We start from the raw sequence: 27,616 nt of genomic DNA, 5'->3' as shown, positions 1-27,616 counted from the left end.
TAAGCTTACAGCCCCCAATCTTGCGTGCTTTCTTAAAAGCACACCAACTCCCACAATCAGACCAACATTCACACAGCTTTCTAACGGCAGTTATCTGCTTCTTAATAACATGGACTGCTACGCAATGTGAGCTGGCATACCGTATGTCCTTACTGTTTCAAACCGGATAACTTACTCTGGCAATCTCTATTCCCACCCACACAAAGTAACTCCCAAAGTTCAACTTGGCCTTCAATACCTAATATGAAAACAGATTTTATTAAACGGAGCAAACTGAAAGCGCTTTTGTTTCAAACAGAAGTGTCCCTCACTTCCCCAAAAGTAATTTATCGACTGCAGATAGCACGAACTTCAAGTAAAATACACTCCCTTTTAAATACGAACCTCCCTTTACACTTTGTGAATTGTTACACAATTTTCAGCACATCTGACATTTAAGGTCTGGCACACTTTTTTAACATTGTCTCCTCCGGCCTTCACACAGGCTTTCAAACTGTTTTTAGTCTAATACCAGACTTCATCTGTTCGATCATCTCTGGAATAACAGCAACAGTGCCCATAATTCTCGCTCTGTTTGCGGCCATCCTACTACTATTTTAGCTTGTTAAAAATGGCTATGCTCCCTGTGGTAACAAGCATGTTCGACAGAATACGCCTCTACGTGAAGCTACATCAATACCGTGAAAAAATGGAACGACTTTTCAGCTGCCTGCCTCTATCTATTATCGGAGCCAGCTACAACATGACATTTATTTACACATATACAATTTGCGTGCAACCATCTTTTTATTGCAAAACTTGCCCAATCGACTGGCGACTGGATCTATGCCTTGCCAAAATCCCAGCAAACGCTCCCGATATCCAGCAGGTAATGAAGTATCTTGAAAACCATGAACTTGATTGTTTGGGCAGTGGAGCAAAGGCGGATGCAACGCTAAAAGGTATCCTGGCGGAATGGGATTTCTGCGCAGCCACAAAAGATCTCCTGCAATGTGCGACCTTTGACAACATCGCAGATTGCCTGCCAATTCAAATTGCCGCTCCAACATTCGAGAAACATTACTGTCCCTTCGAGGATATGAATTGGATTGCTTCGCTTTTCTCACACGATGGCAACAATCGCCTCTTGGAACATTACGCATCTCAAGCCGCTGAAGAACTTCCGGACTGCAATCTCCAAGACTTGTAAGAAATTCATTTTATTCTTGGATTGATTTTTTCCAACTTTTTTGACTTTTTCCTATTCAATTTTTTAATACACTTCAATTGAACTATTTTAATATAATAACTTTCTAAGTATGCTTAGGGATTTGAACTCTGTTTTCATTATTGGCCCTTACCTCTCCACACTGACCAGGGATGGATGATGTATGGCCTATGCAAATACGCTATTTACTTGCTAAATTAGCCTAAACCCGACAGCCATTTTGAAACCATATCTATTCTTTGTACACACCTCTCTCTGCCTGCCTCTTATCCACGAAGCCCTTTCAAAGAAATTAGCTCATCCTCAGCCTCTGCTCACGAACTGGCGATCAAGATAAAAAAACACGGCATTGTTTAGGAACTGGTTGGCACAGTGTGGTAATCGTATCCTACCTTTATTTTCATTCTACAATTTACAGTCATTCATGTCTAATAGGTATTGTTTATGTCACATGGAACTGTACTATTTAATGTGGAATTGACTGAGGCAGAAACTTAGCTTTGAATACAGCAGACGCGGTTGGAGTTTGCCTCAGCTGGATGACTTAGCTCTTGCACCAGTGGTTCCATTTATGGCACTTACATAAAGACACTTTTTATATAACTTGCAGACTCCATCGCCTTATCCCACACAGCCACTTTCTTAAACAAACCTGATTTCACCATTTGTCTTCTGTGGCATTGCAACATTCTGCATTATATTCTTCACGATTATTTCTTTATTCCTGCTTGCTAAAACACTCCATTCGAGTCTTCAGACCGGTTGGTGTGAGTAGTTTGCTTCCCACTCCCGCTATAGTCTAAACCCATACTAACACCACTTGCACAGCTCTGCTACAGCGGCCAGTATGCTACAGCGACAGGAGCACATCAGTTTACAGCAAACAGCTCACGGTTTCATCCCCGAGTGTACTGACACCTCACCTCAGCACCATCTCACTCTGGTCAAAACAGCACTTTCACACCGCTAGGGGTGAATACTTCACTTCACACTCCCTGTATAGCACACCCTAACCACCCCACAGAGTTCACACCGCTATACTCGAAACCCATACTAACACCACTAGCACAGCTATGCTACAGTGGACAGTATCCTACAGCGCCCAGAGCACATCAGTTTACAGCAATCAGCTCACGGTTTCATCCCCGAGTGTACCGGCACCTCACCTCAGCACCATCTCACTCTGAACAAAACAGCACTTTCACACTGGTAGGGGTGAATACATCGCTTCACACTCCCTGTATAGCACACCCTAACCACCCCACAGACCTCACAGCGCTCCTACCCTCCTCTTTCCGCCCTTTTTTCCCTTACTCGCTTCAACGGAATCACAAAATGGCAGCCAACACTTCCTAGTTGCAACCGCTCGCAGCGCTCACAACCAATAAGCAGCAAGCTCGTGCTCGTAACGCCTCAGCCAATCAGATGGCAGAATTCCCATATATCGATATCTGTAAATTTCGATATTTCTCAAAAACTACTGAATGGATTTACACCAAATAAACAAAAGCGTGCTTTCTGGACCAAGACCCTTCTCCCTGCCAAATTTGGGGTAATTCCGTTCACCCGTTCGACCTGTAGCCTTGTCTAAAGTTTCCTATGGAAATTAACATGGAGAAAACACGTTTTGGGCCCCCCCATTTCCACATAGGAGCTGATATGAACAAAGAATTAGTTTGGAAAATTTCATGAAGATTCATCAAACGACGCCAAAGTTATAAGCAAAACAAAAAATGCTCTTCCTATGGAAACTTGGTCCCAACTATAACTACCTACTGGCGACCGCCAGTAGGTAATATATCTCAACACTCCTCGCTCCTGCCATCTGCAAGCGCACTCAGTAGCGGGTGCTTGTTACGCGATGGCAGCCTCGCGTACAATCTCACGCTCCCACGAATAATCACCAGCACTCACAGGGGGTAAATTCTCAATCCGGATTTAATGGGAGTGAAATCAGAACAAACACGTTTCAGCGGTACGCCTTCCTCAGTGTTGGCGGCCACTGCGCACGGACTTCGTAATTTATACGCCATTACTTAGTGGCTGATTGAGGGTCAGGCAGGTATACGACATTACGGCACCAGGCAATTGTTCACATGTCATAATGTTACCAAAAATCAAAACATGCCACATTATAATTCATTAATCACATGGAAAGGCAATTTAGATTATCGGTGCACTTTTCACATTGTTATTGAGCAGCTGACATAGTATTCCGTGCGCAGACCTGTCATTCATTCAGACTGCCTTAAGGTCATGACTCATTAAAACGTGCGCCCTATTTGCATATCAGCTCCCAGCATGGGCCAAGCAATGGTCGCTAGCGCGCCTAATCCACTTGATTACCCCCTGTATGGGCTATGCACCTGTGCTGCATAATAGGGCTCATACAGCACAGTGTAGCGCATGTGCACCTCTCTATCATTCACATCATTTTAAAGTCACTGTTTGCCAATTGGCGCGCCAAGCTGCCACACTACTTGCCTCTAAGGGTAAATACATCTTAGAGTGCACACTGCTCACACAATTGAGCCCTGAATGGGCTTATGTATCTTAAGTGATCACTGAATATGGCACCTCACAATTCATACACTATTCAGGTGGAAGAATAAATAACTGCTAACTCCCTACTCTCAACTTCCTCTAAAATAAAAGTGCTTTACATATTCCTCCCCCATGTTCACTCCTATTGGAACCTTGGTGGCCATGTCGAGAATGTAACGCGATTCTAATCTCCGTAAACGTTTCTCTCCATCGCCTCCTCTGGGATCACGAGCCACATGGTCCAAGCAAAAGTATTTCACTAACTTCCGGTTGCTGTTGTGATGTAACTGAAAATGTCTAGCAACCAGATAGTTGTTGTCATTATTCTGAATGGCTCTTTGATGTTCTAAGACACGAATCTTGGCTGGGTGTATGGTACTGCCCACGTACCTTAAGCCGCAGGAGCAGACCAAACAGTATACTACAAAGGCTGTGTTGCAGTTCATAAATTTAGAAATACGTATCAGGTCTCTACGACCTTCAATCGTATAAGTTGTAACTTTGTTGCAATTGGAACAAGCCTTGCATTTACCGCAGGGATAAAAACCTGCAATGCCAAGAATGCCTCTTTGTAAAGGTGGCAAGTGACTTTTTACCAGATGGTCTCGTAGGGAACATGTCTTCCTAAAGGTTAGTGAGGGATGTGTATGTACGTCTCGACCTATAATGACATCTGATTTTAGTATACTCCAGTTAGTCTGTAGTATTTTTCTAACACTGTTTGCCGCACTGTAGTAGTTGGTAATCAGACTGAAATTCTGAGTTGTTCCTTTATCTGTCTTTTTGGGAACACCAATGAGTAGGTCTATTCTATTTTTCATTTTTGTTTTTGCCCATGCCTCTTTCAGGGTTCTCTTCTTGTACCCCCTCACTTGAAATCTCTTGATGCTTTCAGCAGCAGCCTGTTTGTAATCCACCCGCCTAGTGCTATTACATTTAATACCCAATAGTTCCCCATAGGGGATGCTGTTTTTTAGGTTCTCCGGGTGGCTGCTCCTTGCGTGCAGCCCGGAATTTCCCACTGTGGGCTTTCTGAATAGTGCCGTCTCTATTTTACCATCCGCCTTAAAGACTCTCAGGTCTAAATAGGTGACTTCTTTAGAACTAATGTCACTCGTAAACTGGAGGTTTAAATCATTCCTGTTTAAGTAATCAATATATTGGACTGCTGTTTTGGCATGGCATGTTTTCATTTTTGGTAACATTATGACATGTGATCAATTGCCTGGTGCCGTAATGTCGTATACCTGCCTGACCCTCAATCGGTCACTGAGTAATGACGTATAAATTACGAGGTATGTGTGCAGCGGCCGCCAACACTGAGGAAGGTGTACCGCTGAAACGCGTTTGTTGTTTTGATTTCTGTGCCATTAAATCTGGATTGAGGATTTACCCCTTGTGAGTGCTGGTGATTATTCGTGGGAGCGTGAGATATATAGTATATATATATATATATATTCCAACTCACTGTGCAACAAATTGCAACGTGCACTCCTTCCGCAGAAATATTTCTGCGGAAGGAGTGCACTTTGTTGGAATGAAGAGGGTTTCCTCGGACCCTGACGCGCACCGCAGCTGACGTGTCCGGGCTCGCTCGAGGAAAGTGGACAGGATATATATCGGCACTGCCTATTTTTATCAGTGTTAGTACAGGCACTTCTTTACTGTCAAGGAGAGTAACGACACTCATAAAAGGTAGGCTCATTGACTGCTAGTGCTGGTGATCACTAGGCTGTCAGGGTTGGAAGCTATCTTTGACAGCCAAGGCACTTCTGTAGTCCTGAGATGAGCCGCTGCTGAACTATTCAGCATGGGCTCATGTGCTTGTGTTTACCATCACACCCTGTTTGACAGTGGAGGGCCCATTTAGGCCCTGTGCTGTTAATCACATTCACACTATTGTGTGAATTTGTGAAAACACAGGTATGGAGTCAGCACTCTGACAGCGGCAATTAAGAAAGCCATGGGAGGTAAGTGCAAGTGTTTGCTTATGTCTGTGTGCTTGCCTGCTTGTGTGTGCCTGTTTTTGAGTGAGAGAAAGAGGGAGAGTATCAGGACACTCTCAGGAGATATATTAAAGGGAATGTGTGAAATGCTTTCGAGTACATGTCTGCTTGTTTCTTTCTGTGTGTGCGGGCTTGAGAATATATAGTATTATGCCAATCAACAATAAATAACAGTAGGGCAGTAAGAAACAGCAAATATTACAAAACAAGGAAATGTTAACATATCATTCTGTTTGGCTTTCATTTTGTGTAACGAGTTAACCTGTTATGTTTACATAAACGCATTTCGTGTGTTTTGATTTGTGTTGCAACTGGTACAGAAGCTAATATGTACCATCATATCTTGCCTTTAGCCCCGCCCCTGCCCACTTGCCACACCTACAGCTTATTTTAAGGAGTACCTGCCCTTATTGTCTCTCATTTAAAGGACTGATGTTAAGTGCTGCAATGGGCAGAGATCTGCACAGTTTGCGGCCATTTAAGCACCGAGTGTGTCCTATCTGGAGAATAATAGCTTCTTCCCAGATGCCGAACAACCACGGTCCAATCTCTCCTGTCTCTTCTTACGCTGGATATATCTATGTTCTGACCATTTCCTTGGACCCTGATCATGGCACAACTCAGTCTCTCTTCTGCATATGCCAGTAGAGTACACAAATGGAAATGGAGGCAGTGTGTCACGACCCCTCCAAGCTCCTCCTCTCGTAAGTAATGGCCCCTCCCCACACTGAATCTGAGCATCATGGTTGATTTAACCTGTTTCTCAACACACTCATTTTGGCACAAAAGGAGAAACGTAAAGTGATTGGCGCACAAACACAGAAATTCTTCAGAGAATGAACCTAGGAATAGAACTCAGAAGTCCTGGTACCAACGATTATATAGGTCAGTTAACCTCACACACATATCTCACCTGGCTCGGGTCACCTTTGGCCATCTCCTGCATCAATAGTTTGATTATCCTCACATTAATGAGTATACTATAGAAATGTCACCGGAGGAGGGGTCCGCGAGTTTTTGACTGCCTGTCCGAACTCACAAAGCATCAATCCCACCTACCCGGCTCTCATCGATGGCTGCCATTGGAGGTGGAGCTCGCTTCTGCCTCGCCCTCTATCGAAGCTATTGGAGGGGTGAATTTTGACTCAAGCACAGAGAGAAGAGGATTTAGTCTATTTGCTGCAGACGCGAGAGGCATAGAATAAATGAGGTGTAGTGTGCGCTGTCCAGGCTACACGGGATAAGCAATACAACATGAGGATTCAGGCTAACTATTTAGATTGCCTTTTGTCACAACATATACTTGCATGTAGTAATAATTGAGAAAAAGCCTCAATTTAAAATGCATTGTGTATATTTTTTTTTACAGTCTGTTATGTTTGTGTCCGGTGCCTCGGCATTTGCAGGAGGGCACCCGGCACACAGCAATGGGGCCTGCTGGAAATAACCACACGGAGCCAACGCATAGTATGTAGCGGCTAACGCATACACGGGCCCTCTCACGTCATGTGCGCGGTAGGCGTTTTATTAAGTGGTCATCACGTGACCGGGACCATACCATCTGGTCCGGTCACGATAGGGGAGCACCAGGAGATTCCCTACAGTGAACATCGAGATGGGGGCGCCCTAATGGTCGCTGCTGCCCCGTCACAGCCGCGACATAACACAGTACTGTGAGTTGTACAGTGTAATGCAGGGAAGAGGCGTCGCTAGATTGGCATACATGCCAACATTTCAGAAGAGCAAAGTGGGAGATTAAAAAAATTTTTTTAAAAAAAATCGGGAGAATGGGGCCTTCAATCGGGTTTCTGTCATGTATGGACTTTGGAAGTGTGCTGCTGCAGGATCGGACATTTGAAAGCAAATTCACGTGTTTTTTTTTATCACCTTTCAGAAGCATGGAGCGCACTGGCAGGCAGAGAAAGAGGGGGATGCAAGAGTTTGAACTGGCCTGGCAGGTTGCGGTCAGTGCATACACTCCCCCTCCCTCCCCCGTCAGCCCGGGCTGAAACAGCTTCAGGGCACACACACAGCCGCCCCCCCTCTCCCCCAGTACTTCACAGGTGTTTAAAAGACCATTCGATTGTTAATGGGGCTTTGTTGGTTTTTCACCCCTTCTAGAGCCCCTGGATTGCCATTCTGACTATTGCTGGAAGAATTAGCACGTTACACATTACCAAGCCCTGTCAGCTGAAACCCCGAGGAATCGGGTTTTTGCTTGCAGGAATCGGGAGGAGGGAGACTAGCCTTCAAATCGGTAGTCTCACGCCTGAATCGGGAGTGTTGGCATGTATGGATTGGGACTACAATTCCTGAAGTGTCGGGCATAATTAGTAAGTGAAACACAACCTATGAGAGCACAGTGAGACTGGCTCAATCGGGGTGAGCTTGAAGTCAACAAGATATACAACATTTTTTTTTTGCATATTTATATAGCGCGAACTCGGCCCGAAGGTATTGGAGCGCTTTACATAGCACCGTATTTACATTACACATTCAGGCACGGGGAGATTAAGTGATTTGCCCAGAATCACAGGATGTGGACGCGACCTCGAGGCTTGAATCCTGGTTTCCAGTAGCTCTAGAGCAGATCAGCAGGTTTTCGAATTTCTTCCGGTTCCGGGTTGTAGGTGACCAGTGGAGTCGCATAGGAATGGAATTAAAAATTTGCGATCATTCGTGACAAGAATTTTCAATTCTATTAAGGACAACGGAGGCGAGGATTATGCTTCTCATTCTTTGCTTTATTACAACAGCAGCCAATAAAAAACATCTTTTTTATTCTAAACTACAAATCCCATGAATGCAATGCATCACAATACCATAGAGACTATCACTATATAAAGTCCAGCTGAGGCAGACACCTCTTTCTTTGCGTGACCGTTAACTGTTAAGTCCAGAACTTGAAACAAATTACTCCTTCTTGAACTGAGATCTTGAACAATTGTCCATGTGAACCAAACATCCGAAAACCAATAGGCGAACTTCGGCTCCGAGGAACGAATCCCTGACGACCAAAGCAGGTGAGCGAGCCTCACATCGCGAAGGGGAAAGCCATTCCCAACGATATCCTGAACAGAGAGCAATTTGCACTTGCCACTGGAATCTGAAACAAAGATAAAATTCCGTAATAACGGTAATCCCCAAACCATGTTCCAACTTCAAATGGTATAAGAACAAAAAGGGGGGGGGGGAGAAAGCGAAAAAAGGAAGCAAATATAATGCAAACTAAAACCATCGTAAATTGATTTACATATACATTCATGTAACCATATAAACTCTGGGTGGGATAATCTTCGCCTCCGTTGTCCTTAATAGAATTGAAAATTCTTGTCACGAATGTTCGCCAATTTTTAATTCTATGTCAGGACCAGAGGCTCCGATTATGTTTGTTTAAAGCCTAGCCACCACCACTGATGCAACATCGATTATAGGTTTGTAATAAAACGATTTAAAGGTAGACTCATTTGACCAATCCGCAGTAGTCATGATGTCGGATAGGCTCACACCTAAGGAAAATTACTTAGACACCATTGCGCCACGCACAGAATGTGCACCAAACTGAGACACATCAATGCCTGCCTCATTCATGAGCCAACGCACCCACCTCGCCAAAGTAGCTGAAGACACCGGGCGAAAGGGTTTCTGCAATGCAATAAACAGTTGACCCTGCATGTCAGAACGGAAACTAGATGTACTCACCTCGTACGCTTTGATACATTGCACCACACATAAATTGGGATTATCCGGAAAGGCCGGATAAGACACTGAAGTGGAATTGCTTTTAGTCCGTCTGGAGATAGTGAAAGTCACCCCTTCTGGGGAGAACCGACGACCTGCGAGATCCAAAGCTTGAATATCAGAAACTCTCTTGCAAGAGACCAAACATAATAACATCGCCAGTTTGGCGGAAAGCTGTTTCCGTGACAGGTGCTCGTTAGGTGGCCAAGAATCCAAAAAGCGAAGCACCACCGTAACGTCCCACAAAAAGGAGTACTTTGGACACGGAGGCCTGACCATCCGGATACCCCTAAGTAATTTACACACCAGAGGGTGTTCTCCCACTGGCTTGCCCTCCAACGGAGCATGCCCAGCGGAAATAGCGGACCTGAAATTGTTTACTGTCCTATAAGCAAAACCCGATGACGCCAATGAAGCAAGGAAATTCATGACCATGGAGACATTAGCTGTAGTGGGATCGACGTCCCGTTGAACACACCAGCTACACCACTTGTTCCATGCTGATGAATACCGCTTATGGGTATTATCTGACCACGTGTGCTTGACGAAAGCGGAAGCGTCTGTCGAAAGACCCGGGACCTGCCATCTGTCCCTGAAACTCGCCACGCTACAAGAGGTAGCTGACCTGTTTCCACTAACGGATGAGGGGCCTTGAGAGGGTCCAGCAACAGGTTCCATCTCTGAGGGAGGAGAATTGGTACAGCACAAGACATTTCCAGAACTATCGGGAACCAAGCTTGGGCTCTCCACAAAGGTGTAACCAACACCATCTCTGTTCGCTGGCGTCTGGCCTGAGCCAGGACTCTGGAAATCATGACAAATGGTGGAAGGCATAACAAAGGACTGGTGGCCAGGTTTGAAGAAACGCATCTGAGGCCAGAGCCTCCGGATCCGGGCGCCAGCTGTAGAAATCTGGAAGTTGCTTGTTCAGCCGTGATGCGAACAAGTCCAATTGGCAAGGACCCCATAGGAGGTTCAGCATTCGGAAGACTCAAGGGTGTAACCGCCAATCGCTGTAATCCCGTAGGTACCGGGAATGCCAATCGGCCACTTCGTTCTTCCGGCCCGGGAGGTATTCCACCACTATTGACAGATTGTACTGAAGGCAGTAATGCCAAAAATCTTTGGCAATTTCCGCCAGGATGCGAGATCGTGTACCCCCAAGTTTGTTCACGTACCGGACCACTGATATATTGTCCATTCTCAGAAGAATGCAACAGTTCATCTTCTGCGGGGAGAGGCTGCGAATTGCGAACGATCCCGCTAACAACTCCAGACAATTGATGTGAAGGGAAAGTTCCTCCGGAGACCAACGACCCCCGTCGAGATCGGACCGCAGAGGGCTCCCCAGCCCCAACGACTGGCGTCCGATTCGATCACTACCTCCGGTTTGGACCCGAAAATGGCTCTGCCATTCCACGATTCCATGTAGTCGAGTCACCACAACATTTCCCACCTCGCTTCCTCTGAAAGAGGGATCTGTTCGGCATAGCTGAGGCCTTTGCGGAGATGTTGAATCTTTAATCGTTGGAGAGCACGGTAGTGAAGGGGGCCCGGAAAGATGGCCTGAATCGAGGAGGCCAACAAGCCCACTACCCGGGCTATGGATCTCAAGGACACAGTCCGCTTGTTCACTATCGACCTCAGTTCTTTCTTGATCGTTCTGATCTTGGGCGCGGGTAGCAGAAGTTGCCAGCTGCGAGAATCCACCTGAAAACCCTGTGGTAAATAATTTAATTACCGGGACTTAATTTGATACAGAAACATAATAAAAATAGCTCAGTAAATAAGAGGCAAAATCCGTGGTATTAGAGGTTCGGAATGGGCTTTATTCCAATGGACGATTCGAATCGTTGACTCCAAGTTCCATCACCACGGAGGTTCAGGAAGTGAAGTACTTACTTTATTGATAAGTAATCACTTTTATACAATAGGCATTACAGTGAAGCAAATGCAAGAGGCGTAACAATTGATAGTGAAGATAAAACATACATACGTAGCAAAAGTGGGCGTAACTGGGTGTAACTAAAGAACGTCATCAGGTATGATGTCATAATAGGGTGGTTCCATGAAAGAATTTCGCAATGTCAGCAGAAATACTTGGCAGAAATGCGCGCGCAGCAGCATGACGTGTGATTGACGTGCAACTAGGGGGTGAAGGGGACTTGACATTTAGCTCTACATGTGGCGACAGAAGTCTGGAGGGTCAAGTCAACCTTAATCCTAAATCATATCTAACATCCTATGTTTAAAGAACTATGTTATCCGAAAGAGAGGTCTCTTAGAGTAGAATCTTATTCTATACTGACTATACTGACTGTTAGTGCGTGTACAAGCGTCTAAGTGTCTACACTAGATGCGAGGGCAGAAGTCTTCCATAATAATAGGGCTATGAATTACTTGCATAAAGACAGAGAAGCCGGGCCTTTGCTCGGTAACTGGAAGAATGTTTACTTAAACTACTAGACAGGAATGCATTGGGCAGGGAGCGGAGCAGATAATTTCGAAGGTGAAATACAGTTTTTGGCAGGCAACAGGCTGATGTCAGGCATCGTGAGCCGCGCAGGGAATGAGACAAAGTTCATGGTCACAGATGCAGGCTCAGACTGGAGCTTTCAGAGACAGGAGGCAAGAAAAGCTTGATGACAGAATCAGGGGCCTACTTGCCTGGACTGTAAAATGGCATAAGTGAACCATATAAAGCCGGTGGCCTTTCATACTTAGGAATGGAATATCCGGCCTATTCATGGCGGATCTGAAAGAGGACATGTCGACGGTGGACGCACATGTGTTTGCGTCTTCATAACTGGAACTGGAGGGAACATACATGTACTTGTGATTCATACATGAAACCGTTGGGGTCCAAGATAGGGGACATAACTGATCAGAAAAATCCATATTTCCACATTCCCTCCTTGTCCCCTACTTGCCCGTTAAGAGATATCAATCTTCATCAATCCGTTGATCTGTTCATATAGCATCATTTGTTCTTCTTTTTTCTTCTGGGATGAATGAAATCTTGGTGGTGGAATACACGATGTGGCACACAGACCACAGATCGCTGGTCCACATTGTAGACATAGACAGCAACTGAATAGTATGAGAAAGCCAATACCTAGGAAGGATAGGACCTTCCATCCAAAGGTAGATAATACACTCCAAAACCAACCGGACCAAGTCCAGGTGCCTGGATTCTGGTGTATCTGGCTTACAATCTTATGAAGGCGAGTTATGGCTTTATATACAGATGGCGAATTTTCTGGTATGAAAATGGAACAACTTGATCCGATGACCCTACAAGCTCCGCCCCTATCGGCCAGGATGACGTCAAGGACAAGACGATTTTGAAGCACAACAATCCGCATAGCAGACTGCTCTTCTGTTAAATTGCCTAAGGCGGAAATAGTTTCGTTCACTACTGCTTCAAGGGTTCTAGTTAATCTACGTATCAGCTTACTATTAGTAACGGTACCTATATATGGAAAGAGACCTTTATTGAAATCTGTGTATTTTTCCCATGCTGTTTCAGTGTAATCGACTATTGGGAGATCTCTCCTTTCTCTATTGTGTACTAAATGAGTATTTCTGTGATAATCAGGAGGAGCTAGGAAAACAGGTGGTAAAAGGAATCCGATGTAGCAGGTGCCATCCCAATCTGGTGGCAAACGTATATATGCCGTCTGACCACATATGAAGTAGGAATGGCGGGAAGCTCTAAATGTAGACTTGCCTTGATCACTAAATTCTATTACAGTGGTGCATCTACTATGGCCCATATGTATGGAACCATTCTTTCTTACACATAATTCACCTTTTACTGGAAATATTGACATAGCGGGCAAAATTGGAGTAGCTTCGGATTCGACATTTAGGATCATAAGATTAAGCGTAAAATTACCTAATCCATACACTTCATTTTCTAGATCAGTTCCTGTTCTTTTGGGAAGTCCCTCTTTGTTAGGGTAGCAGACTTTAAGTAAAACTAAGTTCAAATTTCCCCATACCCAGTTGTCTTGATAAACTGCAGAATTCGAATCTAGGGAATTAATTAAACTAAACCATGCTCCACAGGAGCCGTTGTGTGTGAACGGGTATGGAAAGAGAGGTAGAATTCCTTTATAATTCTGATAGGGAGGGAGTCGGCCACATATCCAACAATTTGTAGCATTGCTAACCTGATGGGAATGATGTAACATACTAATAAACGTGTTATTGCGCAGCGCAAATCTATAAGACAACTCATGCGGAGGTAATTCACTAAAAGAATGTTCAGCAGTAACATTATAAACATGTCTAGAAATAGGATAATATATGTGCAACAATATACTTGCAGTGATTATTAAAAGATTTAAGAAAAACAGAATTAATAACGTCACTGTGCAATGACTACGCAGTGATTTACAGTATGCATGTCGTTTCAACATTTTTCGGGTTTTTTCTTCTATTCAGGTCTAAGGGATACATGTCAGAGACAAATTCAACCGCTTCACCTTGGAGAGGACTTAAACAATCAAATTGCCTGACTGGTTAGACCTAAGTTTTAGTTTGTATTGTTCGTGATTACTCAGTTCAACCAAAGGAAGTTTTGAGTCAATGGGTGAAGACACACGAGGTGTGGTATTTACATCCGATGGTAGTCCATGAAATTTCTTGATATGACTTGAATGTACCCAGCCTTTTCTGCCTTCGATCTTCACGGCTGTCCTTGTGGTAAGCAAGACCAATTGCGGCGACTTCCACCTAGGATCCAGCTGAGTCTTCCGATCAAAGTTCCTCACTAAAACCAGATCCCCCGGAACTACGTCATGGGGTTTCACCTCAGTGTTGTCAGGAAAGGCTGCAGCTACCTGTGAACGACAAGATTGTAGTGCAGACATCAAGGAAGCCAAGTAATCTGTCAGCATATTACAGTCAATATCAGTTATTTTGCGTGGTATAGGCGTCCCCCACATATTTGGTGGTCTGCCAAAGATCACCTCATACGGGGATAGCCCTGTTCGAGAGTGTGCTACCATTCTCATGTAAAAGAGTGCAACTGGTAACGCTACTACCCAGTCGACACCTTTTTCTCTGCATATTTTGGACAATCTAATTTTCAGGGTCTGATTATGTCTTTCCACGAGACCTGCTGCCTCGGGGTGTCGGACACAGTGGAATTTCCACTGATAGCCTAACAAAAGTGAAACGTGTTTCATTAGTTCGGATGAAAACGGCTGGCCGTTATCTGAGTAGACAACACGTGGTAAACCGTATCGTGGGAAGAATTCTCGAACCAACTGTTTGGCAGTAGTCGGGGCAGTGTAATCTGAAACTGGGTATGCCTCTGTCCAACGGGAAAGAGCACAGACAACTACGAGAACATATTTGAATCCTCGACATCGTTCCATCTGGATATAATCCATCTGGAGGACTTCAAAAGGGTGATCAGGAGGCTGAAATCCACCCTGTTCTACGGGAATGCTTTTTCCTGGGTTAAACTGACAACAGATCATACAGGTACGAACTTTTTGTTTGGCTGCTGCTCGTAAATGTTTGTTGAACCAAATGTGTTGAATGCTGTCTAGCATAGCTTTTTCTCCTAGATGCGCTGGACTATGTACAGTGTTAATAATGACTTGGACCATTGAATCAGGAAGGAACCACACAGATTTTTCCTTCGTCATCCATCCTTGATCCGTTTGGATCCCTCCTAATTCAGTCCATTTCCTTATTTCGTCTGGTGTAGCATGTGTCTGTATGTCAATTACGTCAAGAGTGGGATCTTTAACCGTCATACAATGTGTTGGCGTCGGGACTATTGTCTTTGTCATGTCGGATGTTTGAGTTTGAGCAGTCTGTTTAGCTGTTCTGTCAGCCAGATCATTGCCTTGAGAAATGATATCAGTAACTTTCGTATGAGCTTTACATTTCATAATTGATATTGCAGTGGGTAGATGTATTGCATCTAATAAGGCATGAATGAGGGGTCCGTGCTGAATGTGGGCACCGTGAGAAGTTAAATAACCTCTCTCTCGCCACAGCACGCCGAAGTCATGTACAACTCCGAATGCATAACGTGAATCAGTGTATATGTTGACTTTTTTATTTGTGGCTTGAATACAGGCTTGTGTCAGAGCGACGAGCTCTGCTGCTTGAGCGGACAAGGTATTTATGCAATTTGTTTCAATGATTTCGGTGTCTGTTGTGACTGCGTAAGCGGCCACTAACTCTCCTGTACCTGTTCTCATACATGAACCATCTACATACAACGTCAGGTCTGGGTCTGACAATGGGACATCTGTCAAGTCTTGTCTGGGTTTCGTCGTGATTGTAATAACTTCAATACAATTATGAGCTAGTGGGTCTGTTCCGATTACAGGTAAAAGTGTGGCAGGATTCAATGTGTTACAACGTCTGATTTCTATATGTGGCTGAAACAATGTTAATTCATACCCTGTAAGTCGCGCTATAGTCAAATGTTGTGTTTGCGTTCGATTCACAAGAACCTCTACTGCATGTGGTACTTGAACTGTCAATGGATGTCCTAACACTATGGCATCGCTTTGTCTGATTGCTAAAGCTGTTGCTGCCACTGATTTTAGGCATGCAGGCAAAGCCTGAGCTACGGGATCTAATGTACTAGAAAAATAAGCACATGGTTTGTATGATCCTGCTTGTTCCTGTGTGAGTACTGACAAGGCAGTACCTTCGCGTTCTGTAACAAAGAGTGTAAACTGTTTATTGTAACATGGTGTTGCTAAAACAGGTGCTTGGCATAAGGCTTTCTTTAGGCTTTCAAAAGCTTGTGCATGTTCCTGAGTCCAAGGGAGAACAGTCGATGTGGCTGCCTCCTGTGTTGTCAATTGAATGAGTGGTTTTGCTAGAAATGCATACTGAGGGATCCACTGCCTACAATATGAAGTGAGGCCTATGAAAGCCCGCACCTCCTTTTGTGTCTTGGGTATTGGCATATTAGCAATTAGGTGGATGCGATCTGGTGTAAGCTGCCTTCCCTCCTTGGACAGCGAGTGTCCAAGATAAACAACTCGCTGGACACAGAATTGCAGCTTAGAAGGGGACACCTTGTGCCCCTTTTCGGCTAGAAATTGTAAAACTGTCAGTGATGCTTTCTCACATTCAGGTTCGCTTCTAGCGGTGATCAGCAGATCATCGACATATTGAAGCAGGGCAGTGTTGACTGGCATGTGGATACTGTCGAGTTCTCTTTTCAGTGCTTGACTATAGATGCTGGGGCTTTCTGTAAATCCTTGAGGTGCGCGTGTGAATTTAAAGCTACGTCCATTTAAACTAAATCCGAACAAGTATTGGCTTTCCGGATCTATTGGGACGCTGAAGAAGGCATTCTTGAGATCAATTACGGTAAAGAATGTTGCTTCGGAATCAATAGCTGTCAGTAATGACGAGATATCTGGGACCACAGGGAATTGTGGCATAATGCATTTGTTCAATTCGCGCAGATCAATAACCAATCGATATACTGGCGGGGCCTTTGGATCTGTTCGTTTAAGAATCGGAATTATCGGGGAATTACATACATTGGAGTCTGTTTCCACAACCACTCCTTGGGCAATGAGCTCGTCAATGATTTGCAGTAAAGCCACTACAGCATCTGGTGGTAACTTGTATTGTCGCATTCGTGGTAGTACCACTCCTGCCTTTAGTGTAACTCGATATGGTGTAATATTCATGCAACCAACATCAGTAGGGCCTTGTGCCCATAAATGTGTAGGTAAAGTCTGCAGTCGGGGATCCATGTCTCGAGACACATAGTGACCTTTGAAATCACGTAAAAACAATCTTACTCCTTCCGGAGAACAACATATTATAGCTCCTAGAGCTTTCAGTGTTTTTATACCTAACAAGTTTTCTGGACATGATTTAGTAAGTAATAAATCTGTAGTTCGGGTCAAGGGTCCTATCGTAAGTGGAAGAGGCTGTGATACTTCATTAACAATAGGTTTTCCTGAAAAACCAAGGGAAATATTCTGTGAGCCTGAGAGGGGTGCCCCTGGAACTTCACTACGTTTTATGGTTGTTCGACTTGCCCCTGTATCAAGTAAAAATTTTCTATCTTGGCCTAATAGTTCACTATGTACATAAGGTCCTTCTTGGTCCACAGGGACCTCGATAAGGGGTAAGTCAACTTCCCTCTCTAGGCTGGTTCATGCGTATCGTTGATAATCAGGATAGTCATACTGTGCGGTCTGGTACAGCTGTCGTGTCGTGGTTTGTGTGGCAGCAACAGGCAGCGCTGGTGCAGCTGGCACAAACTGTATAGACTGTTGTGGAGCTGGCATGGACTGTGCATGCTGCGGGGCTCCTTGTTCATTCTGATCCTGTCTAGGTGGCCGTGGTCTTTCTTGTGTTTTACCTGTGGCGATATTACGCTTCAGGACTGGGCAATCGTGTATGTAATGACCTGGTTGTTTACAATAGTTGCATGTCCCTTTTACAGGTCCTGCTGAATCACCGGACTGTGTCGTACCCTTTTTATGACCTTCAGCTGGAACTGTCTGGGAGACTAGCATTTTCATTTTTGTGTCTTTCATGCGTCTTTGTTCATGTTCTTGTTCCTCTCTAATTCTATTGTGATGATACTGTAACATTTGTAACATTTGTGATGGGGTATTACCTTGCCAGGTACTCTCGAATTTTAATACTCTATTCTTCACTTGGGGCAAGGAATTTTCAACTAATTTTGTCACAAACAGATGTGGGTATGATTCGCTACTTGCTTTTATGCCACTATTTATACCAAAACATTTTTCAAATCGGGCATAGAAATCACTAGTGTCTTTATCTTGCTTTTGTTTACAGGCTGAGATTGCACCCCAGTCCTCCTTTTTCGTCGTTAATAAACGTGGCAGTACCTGTACTAGTAAACCTGGTAGTGCTTTAGTTTTATCCCCAAGCCCTGCTCCTGCAGTTCGGGCCTTTTCTTCTGCTTCTAATGCTGTCCAGTCTATCTTTTGGTCTCCCACCTCCCACTCTTTTTCCTTGAGTTTTTCATAAATGCCAGCAGGCATTAATACCTTTAATATTGTCATAATGTCGGGATAGGTATACTCTCCCATGAGTAACATGTCTTTAATTTCTCGGTGGAAACCCGCTGGGTCTTTGTCATGACTGGGTACCACTTTCTTCATTTCTAACAATTCTATTTTCGATATGGGCGTATATACAAATACACGTTTAAACTCATTGTCCTCGCCCTTTATTGGGTGTACTTCTCGTAAGGGATTCTGTCTGTCCATGTAATACGTCGTTCTTTCCTTGATGGGCAGTGAGACATGTTCTGGGCATACAAAAAGAATGTACTGCTTTCTTGATTCTAGTATTTCTTTAATTAACTTAGTACCTGAACCTCTCCATCTATTCGTGAGTAGTTCAGTCAATATATCAGGTAAGGGACCAGGATCTGAATGTTGGCTTTTATATAGTATAAGGAGTTGTTGAATCATATAAATCCCAGCTAAACGCTGTTCATCTGGGGTGAGGTTCAAAAATGTGTGTGCTACTGTATCATCACCATATTTTCCGGGACTGTCAACCCAATGAACGGCTGACCTGGCTAATTCTTGTTCATCCATAGAATCGAGTAAATGATAACCCCTTCGTTCTCGGAGTAATTTGTCAGCGGCTTGGAACGAATGCTCGGGGGACCTTATATTTATTATAGGTGTTTGGAAATTCCTGTTATTATCTGGACATATCGGACGTATCGGGTCAGAAAAACATCTAGTACTATTACAAGATCTTCCTCTACCTACATAGGCTATGGTTTCTGACTGTCCTGTGGGCAATCCTGATCCTTCCTCCTCCTCGTTTTGTTCAAACTGGTCTACCGCTAATCTCTCTTTGTGTAGGCGTTCTATTTCTTTACGGATCTTTCGGCACATGGCTATTATACATTTTTGCCTATCATGTCTCCCTTCTGATATATTCTGGCTCCATCTGGTAAGAGTTTCCATTGTTTCCGGATCTACCCCCGGTCGGTCTTGATTTCTGATCACACAATTTATGAGGAAACGTAACAGTTCCCCCTGTATCTCCACTTTCTGGTATTCCATAGCTCTGTTAATACATTCAGAATCTCGCCCTGTTTGGACAAAATGGTATATATTATCTAGATGCACAGTCATTCCTGGTAACTTCCCTAAATACACCGCAGCTCGTCTGATACGTAATGATGCCAGGATCATTTTGTCCTCTTTTCCGGGCACAGGGTCATATCTACAATCTACAAGAAGTTCCTTAAGCGTGCGGGAATTTATGAGTTTGGGCGTACGTGGATGTGCTGATTCTTGAAAAGTAAGTTTATTTATTCTGGGTGGCGTAGAAAAAATGTTGGTAGCACCTCCGGTAGCCCCGTCTGGGGTATCGGGCGTGAAAGGATTCGTTGAACGCGATACAGCAACTATAGGTGTGGACACAGCTGTAGAAGCAGCTGTAGGAACAGATGTAGAAACAGATGTGCTTGCCGGAACTTGTGTCAGGATTTGTTGTTGTAGAGGTACAGATACAGGATCTTGGCGTTGAACCTCCCCGGCAGACGGTCTATGTGGGGCGGGGTTAGCATACTCGGGAGCTGCGTCATCTAAATATGAGGAAAGAAAAACATCTTCTGCGGTTCTAGGATGCCCCTTAGGATGCACCTTTATTGGAAATAATGGGGGTGGCAAGTCTTTTGGTATCTCCGGAGTAGCCTTAGGTAATCCTTCGGCCAGAAGGGGATACATACCATTCATAAGGGCATTTCTTTGTCTGTCTATTTGTTCTGATTTCACTCGTGTACCTTCTTCAATTAATAGATTTTCTCGGACTTTATTTGAATTCTCCTTATTTTTCTCTTCCTGTCTGAGTGCTTTTTCTGTACGTCTATGAGATTCTTTACGCCATAACTCAACGGCGTCTTTCTGTGACTGTCTAGCTTTCCTTTTCCATAACTCTTCTTCTACTTTCATGATGCACTCTGCATCCCAGGTCCCAGCTGCGGGCCACCTCTGACTTTCTGGTAATTCCTTGGTGTAGTCTACCCATAAATCAAGAAATAATATAGCGTCTAAGCCGTGTTTATGATACATGAAGTACCCTGGAGTGTCCCTAGGAGGAATAGGAACAGCTTCTTCGAGTACCCCTTTTCTAGTTGTGATCTGTCTTAATTTCGAAAAGAGCGGCATATTGAGAACGGATCTGATACTTGATCTTGAACAAACTTAATACAATAAACACAATAATGGACAGTCATTCACACCACAATATGCAGGACGTATTAACACATTTAACATTTAACATTTAAATGAGCAACAATGATGATGACGATCTAAGAAAACTTAATCACTAAACATAATACTCGGCATTAACTGAATTATTCTGAATTTATATACTTGATATACTAGATATACTGCTAAACAGTACAGATACACTGCTAAAACAGTGCAGACCGGATTTGTGTACCCAAACCCGTCTTGACCGGCACAACCTATGTGCACGTCAGAACGCCTCCCCAGTAATGGTACTCACCGGGTAGCTCGGAACGGAAGGCCTCGGAACGGAACTGAACTGGACCGGACTGGACTCGACTCGAAAACTTCGGATACTTCGGAACATCGGAAACCTCGGAACTTCGGAACTTCGGAACTTGGTGGGCCTCTGTATACCTCGGATCTTGCTCTCTCAGCTAGGCTCTGGTCGGGATACTTCGCACTTCTCACCGCCTCGTCTGGGTGTTGATCGCAGCCTCAGTCGCCCCCGCTTGACCGGAGGGAGATACAGGAAATCCTGCTGGTACGCGTTGTTGTCCGTCCAGCTGTGGCAGGAGACCGGGCCTGCAACGCACCGCCGGCGCGTGAGATGAGAAAGTGTCCCTATTCGGGCGCCATTCATGTGGTAAATAATTTAATTACCGGGACTTAATTTGATACAGAAACATAATAAAAATAGCTCAGTAAATAAGAGGCAAAATCCGTGGTATTAGAGGTTCGGAATGGGCTTTATTCCAATGGACGATTCGAATCGTTGACTCCAAGTTCCATCACCACGGAGGTTCAGGAAGTGAAGTACTTACTTTATTGATAAGTAATCACTTTTATACAATAGGCATTACAGTGAAGCAAATGCAAGAGGCGTAACAATTGATAGTGAAGATAAAACATACATACGTAGCAAAAGTGGGCGTAACTGGGTGTAACTAAAGAACGTCATCAGGTATGATGTCATAATAGGGTGGTTCCATGAAAGAATTTCGCAATGTCAGCAGAAATACTTGGCAGAAATGCGCGCGCAGCAGCATGACGTGTGATTGACGTGCAACTAGGGGGTGAAGGGGACTTGACATTTAGCTCTACATGTGGCGACAGAAGTCTGGAGGGTCAAGTCAACCTTAATCCTAAATCATATCTAACATCCTATGTTTAAAGAACTATGTTATCCGAAAGAGAGGTCTCTTAGAGTAGAATCTTATTCTATACTGACTATACTGACTGTTAGTGCGTGTACAAGCGTCTAAGTGTCTACACTAGATGCGAGGGCAGAAGTCTTCCATAATAATAGGGCTATGAATTACTTGCATAAAGACAGAGAAGCCGGGCCTTTGCTCGGTAACTGGAAGAATGTTTACTTAAACTACTAGACAGGAATGCATTGGGCAGGGAGCGGAGCAGATAATTTCGAAGGTGAAATACAGTTTTTGGCAGGCAACAGGCTGATGTCAGGCATCGTGAGCCGCGCAGGGAATGAGACAAAGTTCATGGTCACAGATGCAGGCTCAGACTGGAGCTTTCAGAGACAGGAGGCAAGAAAAGCTTGATGACAGAATCAGGGGCCTACTTGCCTGGACTGTAAAATGGCATAAGTGAACCATATAAAGCCGGTGGCCTTTCATACTTAGGAATGGAATATCCGGCCTATTCATGGCGGATCTGAAAGAGGACATGTCGACGGTGGACGCACATGTGTTTGCGTCTTCATAACTGGAACTGGAGGGAACATACATGTACTTGTGATTCATACATGAAACCGTTGGGGTCCAAGATAGGGGACATAACTGATCAGAAAAATCCATATTTCCACAACCCAGAAACTCTATAGACTGTGTGGGCACCAGAACGGACTTCTGAGAATTCACAATGAAGCCCAGGTTTTGAAGAAGGTGAATGGACCACTCCAGATGTGTCGTCACTAAACGCGGACACTGCGCCATGATAATGACGTCGTCCAGATAGACGATCAGCCTCACCCCGAGCGAGCGTAGTGACTCCATCACCGGACGAAGGAGTTTTGTGAAGCACCATGGTGCTGACGAAAGTCCGAAGGGAAGAACCGCGTATTCGTAACAGACGCCTTGCCACAGAAACTGAAGAAAACGGCGATGAGGAGAGTATATAGGCACGGCCAAGTATGCATCCTTCAGGTCCAGCCGGACCATCCAATCGCCTTCCTGCAGCAGATCGCGCAGTAAGTGGACGCCCTCCATTTTGAAATGGCGGTAAACGATCTAGCCATTGAATTCTTTGAGGTTCAGAACCAACCTGTACCCCCCCCCCTTTCTTCTCGACCAGGAACACATTGCTTAGAAAACCGCGAGAATTGGGTTGAGACTCGACAACCGCCCCCTTCTGTAAGAGGGATTGTATTTCGCCTGTGATAAAACTCTGATCGAGTTGGGAAAAATGGATGGGAGGAGGAGGGAAACGCTGGACGGGGGTGCTTTACATTTCCAATTTGTAACCCCGTACGGTTTCCAGGATCCAGGGATCCTGCGAGAGCGTTTGCCAAGCATGCAGGAAATATTGAATGCGACCCCCCAACGTTACTTCTGAACAAAGGATAAGTCTCACCTGCTGATCCGGAATCATGGTGGTTTCCCAGGTTGCCACCGAACCTGCCTCTGCGGAAACGGTTCCGCGCCCGTCTGGAGGGGTAGAAGTTAGAGTTCCCTGAATAGTTATCTTGGTAACCTCCTCTGTTGTGTTGTTGCCCACGCGGGGCGCCTTGGGGCTGACCTCGGCCGGACGACCGCCCTCGATTTCGTCCGGCCCTGGCGAAAACCGGTCGGAAGGCACGTCGCAGCGATTCCTGCGCCTTATCCAGGCCGCTGAAAGTAGCCACGAATTTGGTGAGCTCTTTCAAAAAGGGTTGCCCGTAAAGGAGACCCTGGGCTACTGGATCTGCCTCCGAGGAAGATAACTCCGCCAGTTTAGAGTCTAGCTTCAGGAGGATCGATCTCCTCCTTTCGCTAGACATAGCGCAGTTGGCATTGCCCAACAAGCACACCGCACGCTGCGCCCAACCAATGAGGTCGTAGGGATCCACTGGAGACCCGGACTCTTTTGCCTGGAGACCTATCTCGAGAATTTTTGCCAGAGGCCCTGACAAATCTAGAAGCTTATCTTGCATGACCGCCAGGCGCGGTCAATGCCCTTTTTCGAGTCCTTAGAGTATTTCTTAAGATAGGTCATCATGGTCGGGTCCACTTCAGGGGTCTCCGCCACACGGGCTGCCAGGTCAGGTCTGGGGCACTCAGACTTAAGGCGTGCCCTGACGTCCTTTTCGAAAGGGCGTCGGAGGTTTGACTGGAGATAGTCCGCCACTTCTTGCAAGGGGGTCCATGCCGTAGAATTGGGGTGAATGATATCCGTTGGGTCGAAGGTCAGATGTCTAGGCGGTGGCGTGGGCTTCACATGGTGCTCCTTCCTAGTCTTTTTAGCAGGCTGAGCGCATTCCTCCTGATCGGACTCGCCGTCAGCCGAGGAATCTACCTCGTCATCGTGAGAAGACTCAGTCTGGCCAGTTTGCGCCAAATAAGCGTGATCATTCGCTAGGGCCTTGGATAGCTGAGCGAAGTCCTCAGAGTGAGGGTTAGCAGCCTCCTTACCCGTTGGCTTGGGGCGGGTATATGCGGCCGGAAGCCAGCCCTGCTGCCGCGTGTAGTCATTCAGATGCTGCTTAAGGGGTGCAATCGCCCTCACAAGCGCCGAGCTTACAGAATGCTGCACTCCAGCATCTAGGGCTTCAACAAGCTCTTGCTCAAACTAACCCGCAGTTTCAGACTCAAAATACTCCTCCTCGTAAGAATAGTCAGCCATGGTGCTAGCAGCAGCTGTCACCTTTATAGCACAACAATGGTGCGAAGGGAGGAGCAAATCAGGGGGAGAGGAACAACCCCAAGCAGGCCAGGCAAACAAGTGCCAAAATAATGAATTTAAACAGTGGAGGGAGGGCCTGCTACCTCTCTCGGCAGAGCCTATGCAGTTATTATTCAGCCCTTAGCTAAAATCCAGCTTTGGACGTCAGTTGGGGCAAAATACGGGCTTGCAAGTTTGAATACTGAGCGTTTCCTGCTCCGAAACGAACTCCGATAGCAACCAAGTCAGAAAATGGCCGCTGCGCATGCGCAGTAACGGCCGCTCGTAACAATAGAAAGAGGACGCGCGCGAGTATAGACGCGCCGTCCTCAGGCCCCCATACACTCCCGCTCCACTCCGAGACAAGGCCACGGGCACAGAGCGCCCGGCCAAGGAGGCCGAAGCGCTCCCAGACTACCAGACACACACGCGAGCGATCCGCTGCATGAGCAGCGCGAAACCCAAACGGAAAAGGAGCACTAGCGTCTACACCCTAAAACACGACAAAGACGAACGCTAGTAAGCAGGCAAAACGCTTTGGCAACGCTAGTCTAGTGCCAAGACATTAAAATAGAATTTTGTAAATAATTATCATAAACAGTGCGCGTCAGACCCATACACCACAATCATAATAAAAGCAGTAAGGGAGAGGCACTTAACTGGCTGCGGAGCAGCAAAGAAAGAGGAGGTGTTTGCCTCAGCTGGACTTTATATAGTGATAGTCTCTATGGTATTGTGATGCATTGGATTCATGGGATTTGTAGTTTGGAATAAAAATGATGTTTTTTATTGGCTGCTGTTGTAATAAAGCAAAGAATGAGAAGCATAATCGGAGCCTCCGGTCCTGACATAGAATTCAAACAGTTCAACTTTTAGTTTTTAAAAAGTATTATTTGGTTCAAAAAGCTTCCGTAATGTGTATTCGTCTAAAGAGCTGCGTTCCACGATGTGCCCAAAGGCCAGATGCTGTAATTTTACGTTTCACAGTAAACGAGCGCGCACCTGCAATTAGCAGAATTCAACTTCAAATAAAGTTTGAAGAAATATAGCTGCCAAATGTTTCATATTGATATGTGCGACATTTTTTAAATGCCATTGTAATTAGGAGTGACATTTCAAAGACTGAGAGGCAATTTCTCCCGAGCAAAATCAAACAATGAAGACGAGGGAAACCTATAAATATCAGGAATTACAGTGTAGTGAAGACTGACACAAGGTACGCAGAATATATCCTTTATTGAGCAACCTCGTGGGACGCAGGTAGACTTGTACTGTACATACACCAGTACTCCCCAGCGTCAATTCGTCCCCCACATTCCAAACTATTACCTATATACCTAGAACCCACTAAGCAACCTTCTATATGACTAATACAAGAAAGTTAGACATTCTACTCTAGCCCATTACCACACATTCCTTCATTTATAAAATAAAACAAAGAAATTAAAAAACAAATATTCTATAAATAGAACGTAGGAACTACGTCTCCCAAACAACTGTAAATAGAAACAATTACATACTACTATCGTAAATTTTTAAATTCTTAGGCCTCTCAGTACTCCCCCCTAAGGTACTTGTTCTAATTTCTTCTGAAGGACAACTCTGACTGAACAGATTATTCCGACTCTCCACCTCTCTCATACAAATCCTATCATTACCACAAACATTGAACTGTTCCTCGCCTGCAATGTCCTCACCATATGCAACTTCAGCGCACATCCACCAGTACTTGTCTATCCAATCGTTCTCATTGTACTTCCTTTCCTCCATCCTACGAATTTTACCCCTTGCTAACGCTAACCAACTCATAGGAAAAAAATACTGCCATCATCCAATTCCACCGCACTATTTCTTACTTTTACCATTTGTTTAGGCAAGCTAATGATAGAGGGAAAAATAGGATACATTTTGTGCGAACACACATGGAGTTAAGGCTTGCAACTTCTATGGAGAAGTTCTAAGTTAAAAGCAGCTTTAGGCCTCAGTAGAAATACAGGCCCAGGCCTCTGCACGAGAAATAGGTCAGAAAATAGCATGTTACGACGGACAATGAGTTTAGCTGAACTTATCAGATCACACAGTTTGTTGAAAGGTCAGGAAATGGCCTGCAGTCACAAAGATAAGCTACTGCATGAAGAGTAGATCATATCTTCTTCCAGACTCAGGAAACCAGTAGTGTTTTAAATGTTGGAACTACAAAGACCACAAACCACAAGCCCATGTGCTAGAGAGACTGAGCTGGAAGGTAACAATCATGTCTTTTGCAATCGTGTTACTAATGCATGCACACATAGATTAAGCATGCACACAGGATGGACTGGCCCAGGTGCAAGCCTTGCCACTGCTCATAATGACATGGATGTTGCTTCAATTGAAAATGTAAATGTGCAGATATTTATATAGCGCAAATCACCAACTGGTCTCTAAGCGCTTGCTTAGGGAACCCGTCCTGGTATTCCCCTGTGAGATAACCCAGCAGGCATCCACAAGGTGAAAGCCAGGCATCCCGCCACGAGGGGCCATTGTGGAGATTAAGCAAGCTATTGCCCAGAGTCGCAGAGTGTGAACCCATGAATCGAGTATGCACTGGAGCGAGAATTATCAAGTCCATGGACAATTTATGGACTCAAGACCCAGCCGAGCCAGGAATTGAACCCTGGTCCCGGGCTGACTTCTGCTTCCAGGTCTGCCTACTCTAACCAGTGAGCCACACTTCTCCACATGTCACACTTACACGATGCTAGGCATGATGGATGAAACCACAGGTCAGAGGTCAGATAAGCATGGCCAAAAAGGGTTAGGCAAAAATATAACCACTTGCTTCACAGGAAAAACGATGTGTGTAAAAAGTTGCTAATAATGTCTGAGAATAGGAAAACCACGAGGAGGTTTCCACCAATGTGAGATGCGAGGGCCATGTGGCCCATATCTATATGTGCTTTGTTTTCATGAAATTGTTGTAACTGCTGATTTTAATCTACTCATTTGTGACG

At 45.0% G+C, this 27,616-nt stretch overlaps 1 protein-coding gene across 3 annotated transcripts in view; it reads right to left on the bottom strand.

The window, feature by feature from the left end:
- LOC146796124 (uncharacterized) overlaps positions 1 to 6,857 on the bottom strand; it is a 213,769-nt gene extending 206,912 nt beyond the window's left edge. For all 3 annotated transcript variants that reach the window (XM_085628494.1, XM_085628495.1, XM_085628500.1), the window contains exon 1: positions 6,671 to 6,857. In XM_085628494.1, coding sequence (XP_085484620.1) covers positions 6,671 to 6,703 — 33 coding nt within the window. In that variant the 5' untranslated portion in view covers positions 6,704 to 6,857. The remainder of the gene's footprint in view (positions 1 to 6,670) is intronic.
- Positions 6,858 to 27,616: the final 20,759 nt, after the last annotated feature.

The sequence above is a fragment of the Triturus cristatus genome, chromosome 10 (assembly GCF_964204655.1).
Source record: "Triturus cristatus chromosome 10, aTriCri1.1, whole genome shotgun sequence".
Lineage (NCBI taxonomy): Eukaryota > Metazoa > Chordata > Amphibia > Caudata > Salamandridae > Triturus > Triturus cristatus.
The sequence above is the reverse complement of the archived record's forward strand: the minus strand, read 5'-3'. Positions and strand labels throughout refer to the sequence as shown.